General features: G+C 36.8%; 1 protein-coding gene across 11 annotated transcripts in view; it reads left to right on the forward strand.

Annotated features, from left to right (window-relative positions):
* The window catches only part of ptprfa (protein tyrosine phosphatase receptor type Fa), a 255,269-nt gene that overhangs the window by 178,394 nt on the left and 59,075 nt on the right, over positions 1-17,800 (forward strand). For 8 of the 11 annotated variants that reach the window (XM_089133721.1, XM_089133725.1, XM_089133722.1 and 5 more), the window contains 2 exons: positions 4,235-4,540; positions 11,124-11,317. In XM_089133721.1, coding sequence (XP_088989847.1) covers positions 4,235-4,540; positions 11,124-11,317 — 500 coding nt within the window. The remainder of the gene's footprint in view (positions 1-4,234; positions 4,541-11,123; positions 11,318-17,800) is intronic. The other 3 variants (XM_089133729.1, XM_089133730.1, XM_089133731.1) reach the window with 1 other exon arrangement.

Consider the following 17,800-nt stretch of genomic DNA (forward strand, 5'->3'; position numbering starts at 1 on the left):
AACAAAATGCAAAGGTTTGACCATCAAAAGCACAAAAAGTATTGGTGAAATATTTTAAACAATGGTTCAAGACACCTTGCCTACAATCTTAGATGAAAAGGTTCTATATAGAACCTTAAAAGGTTCTATCAGCGCTATGTATTGGAACCCCTAAAAGGTTCTATACACTTTAGAAAAAAAGGTTCCTCTGGGTTCTATATAGAATCCTGGGGTTCCATACTTGGCCAATAGAACCTTTTACCAAAAAAAAAAGGTTCTATATAGAACCATTTTGGAGTTCCATATATGAAGCGGGGGATGGAACCATTTCTGGTTCTAAATAGAACCATTTCTTCTAAGAGTGTAACATTATAAGTGGTTTCAGGGAGGGAAAAATGTAATATTACAAAAGCATAGATTCCACTATGTCACCTTTAACATGTTACTTGTCAAAATAATGTAATTTATCTCGCGCTCTTGCCATATAGAAGACCCTGTGTTTTCCAGAGCAGCGCTGGCGTCCGTTTCATACACATGTGAACTGCATCAGACCAGTTTTTTGAGTGTTGAAAGCTCAAAAGTTTCTGGTTTCAGGTTCAGGGTCTGACACGCACTGATTGTATGTGTTTCTCTGTGACGTCAGAATGACGCAGGCGCTACAGCTTAATCTCTGTCCTCATCTTCCTTCGTCCACCAGAGATATGGACTAAAGCTGAGATATTTATGACAGTTCCTCACAGAGATCTCCTGGTATTCAGAGCTATTTGTTAGACGTGTCAGTTCTGAAAGGTTTGCTCTCGGTTCCCATAGAAACACTTGCTTTTTCTTTCTGTCTCCCAGGTGTCCTAGTGTCTCTGAGTCACTGTCCTCAAAGACACCAAAACCCTCTGTCTCTCACTCCATTTCTCTCTCTCTAATTCTATGCCAGATCTGGTGAGCTACCTACATACTGTAGGGCTGGTTCACAAAGAACGCGGGTCAGTAAAAGGGGAAAAGCAAAACAGGGTAGAGAACTTGAGAGATGTGTTTTTAAAAACACCGTATCATGCGTGAGATGCTGCAAAAGACACAAGATGTGAGTGCAATGGCCAAACACAACCCTCTTGCGCATATTTACATAGAAAAACAATGGAAAAGTAAGCGCTGTGGAATAGAAAAACAGTATATATGTGAACGGCTCCTATAAGGAAGCATGCTGACTCAACTTGAATGGGAGTGAGTCTTTTAAAACACTTTACATAGGCTTCTATGGAGCACAAAAGGAAACATTTTGAAGAATTTTCACATTTATTTTAGGGCTGTCAAACAATTAATCGCAATTAATCGCATCCAAAATAAAAGTTTGTGTTTACATAATATATGTGTGGACACTGTGTATATTTATTTTGTATATATATATACATACAGTATATATAAAAACACACACATGCATGTATATTTAAGATTTTTTTTATTTATATATAAAATATTTATATTTATATATAATTTAAATCATATATAAATCTATATACAGTATATACATGAAAATATTTCTTAAATATATACAAGCATGTGTGTGTATTTATATATATATACAGTAATTATACACAGTGCACACACATAAACACAAACTTTTATTTTGGATGCAATTAATCGTGATTAATCGTTTGACAGCCCTACTTTATTTACAAAAGCACAGATTGTTTCACGTCAATTCACATTAATAAGCAGGAAAATAACAGTGTTAATGTTGTAAATGATTAATTATGAATGAAATTCTGCTCTACAGAAGAAAATATTGCCTTTGATGAGCTCAAGTCAGTTAAATGTTGATTATGGTGTAATTTTCCAGCTCAATTCAGTTTAAATTTTATTCTCATCTGATAGTATCATTGCAAAATCAAAAAATGTTGTGCTCAGCCTTGCATCGATGTAAAATGGCTTCTCAAAGTTAAGTTATTATTTATTTTATTCATAAATGACGTACACATATATATCATTAATAATAAACACTGCGATATTCCATAAAAAATAAGAATTGTCATTTTATGATGACTTTAAAATTTCTCATTTTTGTTGCATCTTTTATTTAGCTTTTTATTGTTAAACCGCATATACAAAAATTCTCCAAAAATGAAAACATTTCAACCTTTGACATCTCATAATATACTGTACCTTTCCTCTCACTTCAGCCTTTTCTTGCCTTTTGCTGTCCTGTTTTTTCACTGTCTCCCTGCTGTCTTTTTGTTGTTTCTTCACTTTTCTCTTTTCCTGTTGCATTTCATTCACACTTTCTGTTGCAGGTGAGAAATAAACTCTCTCTTTCTGTTTCCTCACACTTCATTTTCTTTTAAACCATGTGCTCATTTCCTAAAATGTATGATTTTTCTCACTATTCTTTCTATTTATTCTCGTCAACTCCCTCTTGAATTTTCGATGTGTCCAGTAAGTTCCTCTCGCCTCTGTTGTTTTTCTCAGTCTCTCCCAGTTTAATCTTGTTTTCTCACCTATTTCTCATACCCTTTTCCACACTTTCTTAGTCTTTGTCTTTTCTCTTTTCATTTTCTCTCCTGGTTTCCTTTCACCACAGGTGATGATCATTTTCTTTGATTCACACTTTGTTTCTTGGTCTTTGTGGAGTCAAACCTTCCTCTATTTTATTTGTTTTTTCCTCAGAAGACATTTTCCGCCTGCTCTGCTGAACAAAACACAGGAGCGAAACAGTTATCACATCTTCATAGTGCCGGACACATGCATACAGCATCATTTCAGAAAGGCCGATATGTTATGTGTGCTGCTGATTCAATCAGAATCAAGTTTTCCAGAGAGCCATGTAATAATAATCCCACTGTATATTGTTTAGTTTGCCATGTTCTCGGTACGAGATAGGCAGGGATTTTCTGTGAACTCGAGTGATTTTAAAAATAAATCGATACAGCATCTCAGAAATCTGACAGGCCATCAATCACATCAATTACATGTCTAGCCAAAGACAGTGTGTCAGACGAAATGTATCTGTTATCTCTGTCATACTTGCACAACACACACACACACACAACAGAAGTGAACCATCAATCTCTGCTTTCACCACCAAAACAGTTTTTAAGACTAAAATATGTGCAGACATTTTTTCAGACATTTGTAAAGCAGTAAATCTCAGATATAGCTCCAGATATTGCTTTTTAAAACTTTAGAACAGAATAATATAGAAGAATTGTGATTACTATCATGTTTTTAATGAATTACATCAGAATAAATGTATGTAATGTGTGCAAGTCTTAAAGATTTGTGTATGTTCAACTTTAATTAAATCAATAGCTTTAATAATATTAATGATAGTTACAGCTGACAGATATGTTTATGTTATGATGACATATATACTAATCAAACATTTGTGGTCTGTAAGATCGTTGATTGTTTTAAAAGTTTTTGAAAGAAGTCTATTATTTGATCAAAAATACAGTAAAACTGTAATATTGTGAAATATTATTACAATTTAAAATATATAGTTAAGCGTAATTAATTCCTGTGATCAAAGCTGAATTTCCAGCATCATTACCCCAGTCTTCAGAGTCGCATGATCCGTCAGAAATCATTCTAATATGATGACTTGCAGCTCAAGAAACATTTTATTATTATTATGAAAAGTGAAAACAGTTTTACTGCTTCATATATTTATCAGGAAACCAAAATCCACGACCCTAAACTTTTGAACAGTTTTATAACAGCTTATGGTATCCTTTGAATCAAATGATGATAGAGGCTATTTTTTTATATATATATATATATATATATATATATATATATATATATATTATACATATTGACTATATTAGCGAGCTGGAGAACCCTTGGTTCTTAACCTCTTAACTGTCTTAACCCGCCTAACTTTACTTCCCTATATTTCTATTAAATCCTAATCTAATTATGACAAATTATATATCGTTGGAAAGGTCTAAGACTTCTAAATAGATACTCTACCCCTGTTTTGTGTTACAAATTATTTAGGAAGAGTAATTGATTAAACTCAAGTTCTGCAAAGGACATTTATCTTCTTTGCAGTCCAGTGGCCAGTTGCATAAACTGCTTATTTTTCATTTAGGCCGGTTATAACTTTTTTAATTCAGTTACGAAACAAAGAAGCTTGGTCCAATTTAAATATTTAAATCCCCAAAGTACTATTGGTAAACTGCGAGATGGTCAGACCAGTTGTTGAGACACACGGCTGTGTTTATGCAGTTAGCCCGAGCTCATGTGTTCCTGCCCCCCTTTCCAGCCCCGTCCGCCCCCCCACAGGAGGTGCGCCTGATCAGTCTCAGCTCCACCAGCATCAAGGTGAGTTGGGCGGCTCCCCCGGCCGCCAGTCGTCACGGCAACATCGTCAGATACTCTCTGGCCTATCAGGCGGAGTCTGGCGAGGACCAGCAGCGTCACGAGGTCCAGGACATCCCAGCCGACGTGTCCAGCTACGAGCTGGAGGGGCTGGAGAAGTGGACGGAGTATGTGGTGTGGGTGAGAGCTCACACCGATGTCGGGCCCGGCCCGGAGAGCGCCAGCACCCGCGTCAGAACCAGAGAGGACGGTAATGCTCGGCTCACGGGTCATCCAGATCTGCTAACTCACCAGCACTAACTCTGCTTCGGGTCACCTGACTGATCGGCTCCCTGTGCCATTCATTCCCTCTCTTTCTTCTGTTACGCTGGAGTTCATGCTTGTGTTCCTCACTCTTCTGGTGTTAATGCGTGAGAGCTGGGCTCTCTGTCTCTATAGTGGCGTGAAAGTTCAGGACAGAACCGATATTTAGTTTTGGTTGTGTGATGAAAAGACCCATGAGGGGAACGAGTGCGCGAGCGATGAGTTTTCTGTGGGATTCGTTGAGATGCTCCCGCGCAGCAACACACCTTTTTTAGGGAAGATTACTCATCGTTCAAAAGTTAGCATTTATTTTTTTAATATTTAATATAGACTTTTAATATAAGTCTCTTCTGCTCACCAAGGCTGCATTTATTTGATCAAAAATACAGTAAATATTTTAAAAATTATTACAATTTAGAATAACAGTTTTTATGAGAATATATAGTAAAGTGTAATTTATTGTTGTGATCAAAGCTGAATTTTCAGCATCATTACTCTAGTCTTCAGAAATCACTCTAATATGATGATTTGCTGCTCAAGAAACATTTATGATTATTATCAATGTTGAAAACAGTTCATATTTTTGTGGAAACAGTGATACGTTTTTTCAGGATTCTTTAATGAATAAAAAACAGAAATCTTTTGTAACATTATAAATGTCTTTACTGACACTTTTGATCAATTTAATGCATCCTTACTAAATAAAAGTATATATTTATTTTATCGGTTTTACAGTGTCCTTGTTCTTGTCCTATGCAACTAACCCTCAACCAAACTCTAACCCTATAGTAAGTACATGTAGTTACTCAGTACTTAAATGTATAATTACATTGTAACAAGGACACTGTAAAATAAAGTGTAACCCATTATTTTAAGGTGTCTGTGTTACAGTATAATCATGCATTTACTGTAAGTACTGAGTAATAATTAGTAATAAAGAGTTAGGATTAGGGTTTGGTTAAACGTCTTTACTGTCACTTTTGATCAATTTAATGCATCCTTACTAAATAAAAGTATATATGATCGGTTACACATTATCTTAAGGTGTCTGTGTTACAGTGTAATTGTGCATTTAAGTACTGAGTAATACTAATTAACTACATGTATTTACTATAGAGTTAGGATTAGGGTTTGGTTTAGGGCTAGTTGCATGTAATTATGCATAATTTTGTAATTATTACTACAATAACTACATGTGTAGCAAGGACATGTGTTACCAAAAAATCTTATTGACGGACAGTGTGATCATTTGAACAATAGAGTACATTAAAGAAGAGACCGGAGCCATATATATATTAGATTTGAGCCGTAACCCTGAACTCACTCACATTTCCTTCATGAAATGTAGAAACATGCTTACATCATACTCTGAGTGTGTGTGTGTGTGTTTGTGTGTGTGCGTCTGGCTTGTTGAATGCTGCACATTCCTGTCTCCTCTGGGCTCAGTTTGATTGACAGGTGAACGCCGGAAGTACATTTCCCTTGTCTGTTGAGCCTGTCAATCTAACAGTACACTCTCTTTCTGATATCCCATCCGATCTCTTCTTTCTCTGTATTTCTCTTTTTCCTGGAGGCAATGTTTTATGAGTGGTTGTTACCAGTGCTGTTTGCAGTGGTGGAAAAGGCTTCTCTCCTCATATTCTGTTCTTTCTGTTTGATTTCAACCCATCACACGGGTTGGCCCTGGTAAAATCGGTCCTTTTGATTAGTTACAAGATCCACACTCTTTGATACCTTTCGTCTTTCCCTACATCGTCCCAGGACATGTGCGACATAACTGTTAAATGCTGGGTCCAATTTTTGGTCAAATGTTGGGTTAAAAATGTAATAAAAAAATGTAACCCAATGGCACGGTTTGTCCATATTTGACCCAAAATTGAGGTGAAACAACCCAGCATTTTTAGAGTGTCACTTATGTTCTTCAACCAGGATCACCAAACAAAATCAAACTTTTTTTTGTTCCTATGTAGTTGCTACACTTGTTTTAACCCAAATTTGGGTAAAATATGGACAAACCCAAATGTTGGGTTAAAAAATGTAATTTTAACCCAAATTCAACTTTCACTTTCAACTGTGATTTTTAATTGCATTTTTAACCCAACATTTGGGTTAGTCCATATTTGACCCAAATTTGGATTGAAACAACCCAGCAATTTTTTAAAGTGTAGTGTGTTCTGGGGATTTGCCATGTACACTACTGTTCAAAAGTAAAGTAGACTAATTAACAGTAGCAGACTGATGTAAGTCCGTTTTGCAAACGCTGAACACAAAATAGGCCTTGATTTACTAAACTTGGAAGATGGTGAAGTTTATATGCGTTATTTCAGTTTCGTTTCAGGCTCTTCTGGAGGGTTATTAATCAGGCCAAAATGAGATAAATCAAGCTATTGAGTTTTCTCTTGCATATTTTGTGGAGAATAATGTGCTGCGGTGGCTGATAAGGCTTTAACGGCTCTGACAGAGAGTGAAAAAAGGAGACTGCAGGTGCAGCCATTGATAAATTAGCCGTGCTTTTTATCTGTAAACTTTTCCATTGGTTCTTCTTGCCTTTTCCGCTCATTCAGAGACGCTCTCTGTCATCCATATTCATCAAGAAAGAATCGCTCGTTGGTGAATCCGGGACAAAACAGAGCATTTTTAACTGGTGTATTCTCATAAATCAAAGCACACGCTTTGGTTTGAGGCATTCTGACTTTGATTCACCAGAGTTATGAATGTCTTTTATGCAGGAAAGCCAAGTAAATGCTGGAAAGCAGAGCTGTATTTCTCATTAGAAATGTATTACCTTATAAAAACACCCCATGCGTTGTTGTGTGTGCTGCATGTTAGCAGGTTGTGAAGCAGGTCTCAGTAGACCACATCTTACATGAGAACCCTTATGGGCCGTATCGTAGTCTCAGGTGATCTCTGATCTTTATCACACATTATGGATCCGTCGCTCTTCCCGCCAGCACACGTGTAATTTCCCTGTGACATTACCTTCATGCCTGGAACTCTGGGTAATGTGCTCTCAAGAGCTCGAGTGAAGTGTGAACCCGTCCCGCCGGCGTTTGCATAAAGATGTGGGGTGAGAATGAGAAAAGGAGCGTGTGAGAGTTGAGAGAGAGACGGCAGTCACACATCAAGACGGAGAAGAAACATCTGGAAGATTTGAGGAGCAAAGCCTGCTCTCTCATCCCTCAAAGGAATGTCACGCGTTCAATACGAGTAAATCTCTATCGACAGCACTTGTGGCGTAATATCGATTTCCACTGAAAATTATTTTGACTGATCCCTGAGAAAATATGATTAATAAAACACTTACAAAGTTAGCACGCAGACAGAAATATTAAAATTAGAGATGCATACTTATTCAAAAATAATAATCTACATCAGTTCAAATAGGGTTAAAATAAGCTAGAAATATGATATTTCTACGCTATCACGACCAATTCGTGCGAATTCGACGAATGATTAAAAAGTGTCTAATTCGAATGATTTGTCTAAACCCACGTGATGGGTAGGTCATTCGTACGAATTCATACGAATTGGTCAATTTGTAAAATATGTACGATTTAGCAAAAGTGAGGTCATTTGAATTGTTACGAATTAGCCACTTTTTAATCATTCGTCAAATTCGTATGATTTGGTCGTGAGATCGGGTTGGATATTTGATTATTATTAGGTTGTATTTGGTTGAGATTTGTTTGTGAGAAAAAAAAAATGTTATTACAAACTAGAAAAGTCATGTTAATTCATTGGTAGAAAGTGTAAACCATAAAGAGCATTAATGGGATTCTGGAATCTAATTACCGTATGTAAATTATTTTATTTTTTATCTTAATATATTGCCACTTCATAAATAAAATAATAAAACACTTACAAAGTTAGTACCCAGACAGAAATATTAAAATTAGAGCTACATAATCATTCAAAAATAATAATCTACATCAGTGGTTCTCAACTCACTAGATTAAAATTATTTTAAATAACACAAAAAAGGGTTAACATAAGCTAAAACAGTTAAAAATATGATATTTGATTATTATTAGGTATATTATTTATTGGGTAGAGATTTGTTTGTGAGAAAAAAAACTAGAAAAGTCATGTTAATTCATTGGTGGAAAGTGTGAATTGGGATTCTGGAATCTAATTATGTAAATTGTTTTATTTTTTATCTTAATAGATTGCCACGTCATAAATAAAATAATAAAACACTTACAAAGTTAGTACCCAGACAGAAATATTAAAATTAGAGCTACTTATTCAAAAAACAATCAAATAGGGTTAAAATAAGCTAAAAATATGATATTCGATTGTTATTATTAGGTCTATTATTTATTGTGTTGAGATTTGTTTGTGAGAAAAAAAAACATTTTTATTACAAACTAGAAAATTCATGTTAATTCATTGGTAGAAAGTGCAAATCATGAAGAGCATTATTGGGATTCTGGAATCTAATTATGTAAATTATTAAATTTTTTATCTTAATATATTGCCACTTCATAAATAAAATAACAAAACACTTACAAAGTTAGTACCCAGACAGAAATATTAAAATTAGATCTACATAATCATTCAAAAAATAATAATCTACATCAGTGGTTCAAATAGGGTTAAAATAAGCTAGAAATATGATATTTGATTGTTATTATTAGGTATATTATTTATTGTGTTGAGATTTGTTTGTGAGAAAAAAAAAACATTTTTATTACAAACTAGAAAAGTCATGTTAATTCATTGGTAGAAAGTGCAAATCATGAAGAGCATTATTGGGATTCTGGAATCTAATTATGTAAATTATTAAATTTTTTATCTTAATATATTTCCACTTCATAAATAAAAAGTTTGAAAATTAAATATTGAAATATTGTCTTTGACAACAGAGGGCATTGGAGTTAAAAGCTGAAGAGCCACTGATCTACATAATAATAATAAGGAAATAATTGACCATTTTTGTTGTAATTGTGCATGGCTAATTAAAATAAACACTGTGTTTAGAAGACTAGCGACAGGGATTGATTGTCCATGCTAGTATGAGTGAGAGAACCAAATACTTGCATTGTCTATGTAAAGTTATATCCAATCTTTACTCTTGCAGAGAGTACTCATTATATCCAATCATGAACACATGATGTAAACGATCACATGACACATGTAAGACTGAATGATTCATACAGACTAGTTCTGTAACTCTTTTCTTGTGTGTGATAGTTGATATTGCTCTGCATAAGGGTGTCGATTGAGCTTAACTTGCTCACAAACATGCCGTTAAAATTGAAACCACTGGGTGAACACGTCGATGTTTCATTACAGGCCACACATCTGCCGAGGAACGCTAGAGTTTCAATTATCTGTTTTCAGGCATCGACTTGTTTCCCCTCTGAAGGTCAAGGCTGAATTCCAGCGAGCGCCGAACACATTTATACAGTTAAATGACTCCAATTAAGTGCAGCTTATTTTGCTGACGTTCAACACTCGGGCCTTCATAGATCTTCTGCGCTCTGAGCTGTTACTGGGATGGGAGAGGGTGTTCTCTATCTGGTTATTAATCTCTTAATGCTGTGCTTTTTAACCTTCACTCCTGTCTTTCCTCCCTTCGCTGCCTGCTCTATTGACTATCAATTGACTGTCATTAACATCTACTGAACTGCTGCTCTCTTGCACTCTTGTCAGATTGGTATTCAGCCCAAACTCACTCCAGGGGGAGCTGAGCTGGCTTCCTCCACGAGACGTGTGCGGGAAAGCGTTATGTGGGTTTGGTGAAGCCTGTCTCCCAGGGTCCTCCATGCGATGCATTTGTACTTGTGAATCGAATGCCAAAGGAAATGAACATTCAGTCTTCATTTTCTCACTCTTATGTCATTTCAAACACTGATTGTTTCCATGCAAAAAAAAAACAAACAAAAAAAAAACAACATAAATTCAATTTCACTCTGTTCTTGACAAAAAGCTGTTATGTTAGTCTATATGGTTTAATGTATAAGCTTATGGATGCTTTTATGATGCATTCATTTTTGGAGTGTGAATATTCTTCAAAACTTGTGTTGTGTTCCATGAACACTGAGAAAAATTGGTAGAGATTTAATTTTCACTCAGAAATAACCTTTAAATTGCTCAAACAATTACAAAGAAACGGTAAGTAAGCACAGAATAAAATAAAAAAAGGTGATTTGCGACTTTTTATCTCACAATCTGATCTCTAAATTTGTCAATTTGGACTTTATTTCATGCAATTGCGAGTTTATGTCGCAATTCTGACCTTATAACTTGCAATTGCGAGTTTATATAAAAAAAAAATGATACAAGTTTGGAGCAACATGAGGGTGAGAAGGCCTGAATTGTCGTTCTTGGGTGAACTATCCCTTTAATGTCTGCAGGCTGTAAATGTAATGTCTAAAGCGAATTATGGAGGGTGGATAATAGCACTAAAATGCTGTTAAAAATGTGTTGGCTGTAGCCTGGGAGCAGGTTTGTACCTTTCACCTTTGACCCGTGTGTGTTATGAGTGTGTGATTAAGTGTTAAACGTGACTTCTCCGTCTCCCGCAGTGCCCGGCGCTCCTCCTCGCAGGGTCGAGGTGGACAACATGAACTCCACGGCCCTGCGCGTGTCCTGGAAACCTCCTCTACAGCAGAAGCAGCACGGACAGATCCGCGGATATCAGGTGGTTTACTCCCGGCTGGAGAACGGAGAGCCGCGTGGACAGCCCATCATACTGGACGTGGCTCTACCTGAGGCGCAGGTAATGAAATATCACGTCACATTGTACGTATATGAAGGCCCAAATTTTTACAAAAACCTCATCATTGTCAAGATTCATTGCGGTCCTCTTACACTCTTAGGCTCTGCTTACATCTGGTATTAAGATGTGTTTTGGTCGATCGGATCACAAGTGGACGGCGCTAAATACACACTTTTAAAAGAAATGGTTCTATTTCGAACCAGAAATGGTTCCATCCCCCACTTCATATATGGAACTCCAAAATGGTTCTATATTTTTTTGGTAAAAGGTTCTATTGGCCAAGTATGGAACCCAAGGGTTCTATATAGAACCCAGAGGAACCCTTTTTTAAAAGTGTATAGAACCTTTTAAGGGGTTCCAAATACGTAGCGCTGATAGAACCTTTTCTTTCATTCAAGCCCATTTCCAATCCGTCGAAATTGCAGCACCAATCAGAAACGTTGGGGCGGGCTTTACACTATGATGACAGCGCTGGGATTTTGAAGCAGATTTTGTAGCCTACATTACAAAGATGGATGCCGCTGTCGAACATCACTCGTTCGAATCAGCTATCGCCTCTGTTTTAAGCGATTTGAACGTTTCCTTTTTCTTAAAAACCGAGCAAAGAACAACACTCGTTTCTCCGCCGCTCTGCATACGTCATCTCCTTCATCGCTCTGATTGGTTTTAGCTCTATCCGCAACGTCCGTTGGTGGCGCCCCTCTGGAAATGATTTGTCTGTGACGCTTTGCCAGACCATAACGCAGGAGTGAATAGCCTGGGTTTCCCCATTCTGCCTTACCGCAGCACGATTTTATTCGCGCTGTGAGGCAGTCTGGATACCATGAACCAAATTTTCCCCTGAAATAGGGAACCAATCACAGAACGGGGAGGGAGCACAGGCGCATTTGATAGACATTTGTAACACCCAATAATACGGCTCTGGGCATTCGTAAACCATCCCTCAAATACGAGAAATTGAACATGTGGTTTCCAGACCACGTTTCATTCTCAATGATACGGCGTTAGCCAGGCTAAAGAGTGAACAGAATTCCAGGGAACCTATAACTACTACTTAAACAAATACATGACTGCAAGTACAAAATTCAAATTTACTGCATTATATGTTGTTCAATTCTGAGATCGGAGAAAATTTGAAACATGAAATGTAATAAATAATATGTTATTTGGCTTGTAATAGTCATGTCGATCAGACAAAAGAGAAGTCGGGGAACAAGTGGGAAGTGTTTTATTCATAAGAGTGTAATTCCAGCTTGCAGAGGGATGATCCGAACTCGCCGAGCGGTATTCACATCAAGTTAATATTAATATATATATATTTGAGAGAAATTCATTTTTGATGAAACGGATCAGGAGCTGTATAGTGGTGCTCTAATCCTCGCTGGGTATTCATGGGAGAGAGCAGTGGGCCGTGGAAAGCCGCTATAGGAGGAGACGTGAGCATCAGGAGGATTGTTATTCAGCGTTTAGCTTGCAGCAGCACGCAGACTCAGTGTGTGTGTGTGTGTGTGACAGGGAATTACATTGTGCATGACTTGCAGCATGCGTAGTGCTTAGAGACCTGTGCCTCGGGACTGTCAGAACTCACGGTACAGAACGAGATGCAGAAATGTTCAGGTGCGTCCTCAAAGGATCTGCCTCGTTCCCGTCGGCTGCCCTCGGTGATGCGTTCACTTTGCTCTTTCTCTCTGAAGGGTGGAGATCCTCGTCTGCTGTTCACACACGTTCGTTTTGGTTTTCTTTTTTCCCTCCCAGCAGATAAAACTCGCAACTCTTTTTCCATTCATCGATCAGCTGCATTCCTCTCTTATCTGTATGGGTGCGAGGGGTCTTGAGCAAGTGTCTTGCATCTTTGCACATTTGTTTTTATTATCAGATGCACACATTCACTCAAGCAAACTTGAAGTCATTAGTCATTATACAAACTTGGCAAAAACATTTACACATCAATCACAAATGAGAAAGGTCGTATTGTATGTTGACTGGTTCTCTCTCTATCAATTCAGTTTTGGATTGATAAAAAACTGTACTTTTTGGTGGCAACTACTGTACTTTTGCAGCCAAAGCATTGAGAAATTAGTCAAATATAATTTGTAAAATTACAATATTAAGAAATTTATAGTTTTTGCCAAAAAATAGAACTAACTTAAAACAAACTTATTTTATTTGCTTAACTGCTTGCATTGTTATTATCATCATCATAATTTTTTTTTTACTAATCAAATTACTTGGATTTTTTAGATTACATGTTTTAGTTTTATAGTTTTACCCATGTCAAAAACATATATATATACTGTATATGTTACATGTTTTAGGTATAGTTTTACCCATGTCAAAAACATATATATATATATATATATATATATATATATATACTGTATATGTTACATGTTTTAGTTTTATAGTTTTACCCATGTCAAAAACATATATATATATATATATATACTGTATATGTATAATATGTTAATCTACTTTTTGGATGAAATATAAACTGTCCCCTGTTATTTTCCACCATGTGGAAAACAGAGATAACAATCTAAGAAAGAAAGAAAAGAAAAATATATCAACAGAATATTTTATTGTGCATAATTTCCAATGTCCAATACAAATTATGAGTTGCATAAATTATACAAGAACATAATAGGCCCTATTTTAATGATCTGAAGCGCAAGTATCAAACGCGAAACGCAAGTAACTTTGTGGGCGGGTATCAAATCTAAAATGGGTTGGTCTGAAGTCGCTACATTAATCATAGGTGTGGTTTGGCGTCCAATCAGAGCGTCTTCACACATTCCCTTTAAGAGCAGGCGCGCTCGTTCTATGGAGGATTGCTATTATAATGGCGGGTTTGCCAGGCGCGGTTCACAGGCGTTCTCGTCAATTAGCTTCGGTTATAATAATTTGGGTAAATATGTAAGCTAGATTTATGCCTATTTTTTCACATCTTCATGGACACCACAATGATTTCCCTCGTGTGTTAATATTTTTCCTTGTAATAATGTCTGATTTGCAAAAATGAGAACTGCTGCGTCTGTGTAGATGAGAGAAGCAAAGTGTATGTGCACACACTACATCATGGCCAAGCATGCGGCCTTAAAATAGCATCCAGTTTTCTGGAACTGCAAAATAGACCAGGGAACGTTTGGAACACGCCTCCTCTTTTCGCTGAAAGTTCATTCCCTAATTTACCGACATGCGTCTGTGGAGGGAAAGGTCCGCTGTGCGTCGGGTGCAAAATAGGAATGATACATGCCTCGGTGTACAACGTCAATTGCGCTGGCTGCAAGATAGGGCCCATTATTTTTTTTATTTTTTATTTTTTTTTTATTTAAACAGGAAAAGATTAAGAGCAATCGGGCCTGACTCAGTATAAAACTGATTTTCAGCAGGTTCCTGTTCTGCAGAACATGAATACCTCAAACACAACAGAACTCCAAGACCATACAATAACAAACACACAACAAGCACACAAACTACGATAGAAAACACGCATCAGCAGGAGGCCATAAAGCCAGCTCAGTGTGTAAATTGAATTATGTGTATTTAGAATACATCAAATTAAAAGTGCACATCATTGAAAATGTATAAAAGATTGGGAAAAATTCAGGAAAAGACAATTTAACTGAATATAGACGACAATTTGACATAAAAGACATCATTTACAAAGTAAAAAATGAATCAAACAATAGTTATAGTGAGTGGAGATGATAAAATCACCATCATCATCATCATCATCTGTCTGTGTCGATGGTTCTTGTTCCTGGCTTTGTGTAATGACGGACGCAGCAGAATCGATAAACAGCAGTTCGTTTGCTTGTTCTCTGTTCAGAAATGCCAAATGAAGCGTGTTCTGCTGTATTCGAGCCACGGGGAGCGAGGGAAGAGATGAGTTTGGGCTGAGTCCGGCTCGCTCATACATCACATCCACGCGTGATGGATTAAATCTGTGCGGCGTGTGCTGAATCATTTTGAGCGGCCCGTTCTGTCAGTCTCAGAGGCCGATGACCGCTCTCTCGCCACACAAGCCTTTGCCCATGCCCATGTTTATGGCCACCATGTCCTTGTCTGAAAAATATGAAGTGGCTCTCTCTGTCGGTGTCGGTCCTGATGAAGTCTGTCCAGCAGTTATGCTCTTTTCTCTTCCCGGACTCCGCACCCCTAAAAACAGAAGTGAAACTTGAGCTTAAACTCAGTTTTATGACTCAAGTTCAGTTCATGCTGTCAAAGAGTGTGTTTAGCACTAATGTGAGTCATCTCTCTTTAATAGCTGGTCTTTTTGCCTCGTCCAATTAAATAGAATGATGTGAAACTTTAAAGGGGTGGTTGATTATGATTTCACTTTTCTAAATTTAGTTAGTGTGTTGAGCATAACCAACATCTGCAAAGCTACAGCGCTCAAAGTTTTAAAGCAAAGGGAGATTTGCTTTTTAAGGACTACAACAAACGGCTGGTAGGAACTACACGAGCTTCCTCCCGGGTTGGTGACATCACTAACCCTAAAATTTACATAAACCCCGCCCCCGGGAACACAGTCCATGTGGAGAAGAGGAAAAGCTGTTGTAGTCACATGCAATAGAGAGTCACTCTGTGTGCGAGCGATACGATTATCCTGACAGAATATGCTAATTAAAGATAGTTAACTCCACAACTCATCAACTAACGGTTCAGAGATGTTGTCACTTCTTCTTAGTCTCCCCATCTTTGTCTGACTCAGTTTTAAACATAAAACGCAGAACAGTTTCTGAAAGTTATGCGTGTCTGCATGAGGTAATCGTAGCTGCTAACACACACTCTTAAAGCTCCGCCCACTGTGTCGCCAGCTGCAGCTCATTTGCATTTAAAGGGACAGACACAAAATGGTGTGTTTTTGCTAACCCTCAAAAGTGACAACTTTAACTTGCTATATAAAAATATCTGTGTGGTATTTTGAGTTAAAACTTCACGTACACACTCTGGTGACATCAGAGATTTATTTTACATCTTGTGAAAAGGGCGTCATGGGTATAAACACTGCTATATAAAGCCTTGATTAGCTGCCGCCTCCCAGGGCTTTATGGGAGTTTATATGGCTCTAATAAAGTCAAAAATTCATTTTTATCAAAAAAAAAGTCCCGCAAACAGCCAATGTCTTGTGAAATGAATGCTAATAAATGAATATCAACTGAATTATTGAAAAGTATACATTTTAAAGTCAACATGAATTTAATGAAAAAGGGCCCCGTTTACTTTCTCACTATGCATTTCTGGCCTTACTGTGAACAATTATTTAGTGCACTTCAATCCATTTTTTATTAATATGCATTAAATATACATATTCAGCTGATCCATTTTCACCATCCAGTCAGTTAATTACACATGCTTTTTTAGCTCGGAGTCGTTGCATACCCTGTTTCATTTAGAAAGCCATCACGTCACAGAAAAAAAAAAGGGTTGTGAATCCTTTTTCATGTTTACTGTACAGTAAAATGTGTACCACTTCACTCTGATCTTCAATAAAACAAGACTCATCAAATGTATTATGTAAAATATGCCTATTTGTTGAGAGGTTACGACATTACTTGATATCTCAGAGGATGTTTATAGTAAATATTTTAAAGGTTCAGTTGAGAAAAGGGTTGTGAACCCCTGAAATAAACTTGCTGTAGCACTTTATTTTACAGTCCTGGTCTCCATGTACATACCATATGTTTCTTATGATAGTAATTGCAATAACTGGGTAATAACTACTAACCCTGAACCCATGTAGGCACTTTACATTACCCTGTAAGTACACTGTAAATTCATGTACTGTAAAATAAAGTGCAAGCAAACATGCTTTGTGGAGTTTAGATTTTTTTGGCTCTAATTATTCACTAGGGGTGTGACATATCATACCGCCCACGATAACACTGGTATACATTTTCTGAATTGTCACTTGCACGATCGGGCCTGGAGTGTATCATAACTAAAGTTGATCATTTTCACGTCTTTTTAAGTCTTACCAGTTTAAACATTCAAGTGATTTTAAACTATTCAGTGCTCACACGCTTTCTGAGAGATGTAAAGCCGCCTCACAAACAGTTTGCGAGTAACAAAAGTAATTTTTCGTGGATTATATCGCTTTAACAGGAAAAAAACATGCAAAATTGTGTCTCAAATCCAGTCTTGGTTTTTTATACTCGTAAACACAGTGGGTTATGTCTTGAATAAGCATAAAACACAAGCCACAGATCCGTCCAAAACAAGATCCGTCCACTAGCTCTTAAAGTGACGGCAGCCATATGTGTCTGTCATTAATGTTGTCGTCAAAACAACAAAAGATAGCTTTAATTGTAAAAAATCGGAGTTAATAGCCTATGTATTTAATTTAGTCAGGACTAAAAGACTATCCAGTGTTATTTAACATTTGATTACTGAATATTTCCATTAGACCTACCCAAAAACTTTTCTCTTTATTTGTATCTTTATTATATTGAATTCATTTTTTTTAGTCAAGTATATTTA

This window comes from Pimephales promelas, chromosome 8, assembly GCF_988280905.1.
Source record: "Pimephales promelas chromosome 8, fPimPro1.hap1.1, whole genome shotgun sequence".
Classification (NCBI taxonomy): domain Eukaryota; kingdom Metazoa; phylum Chordata; class Actinopteri; order Cypriniformes; family Leuciscidae; genus Pimephales; species Pimephales promelas.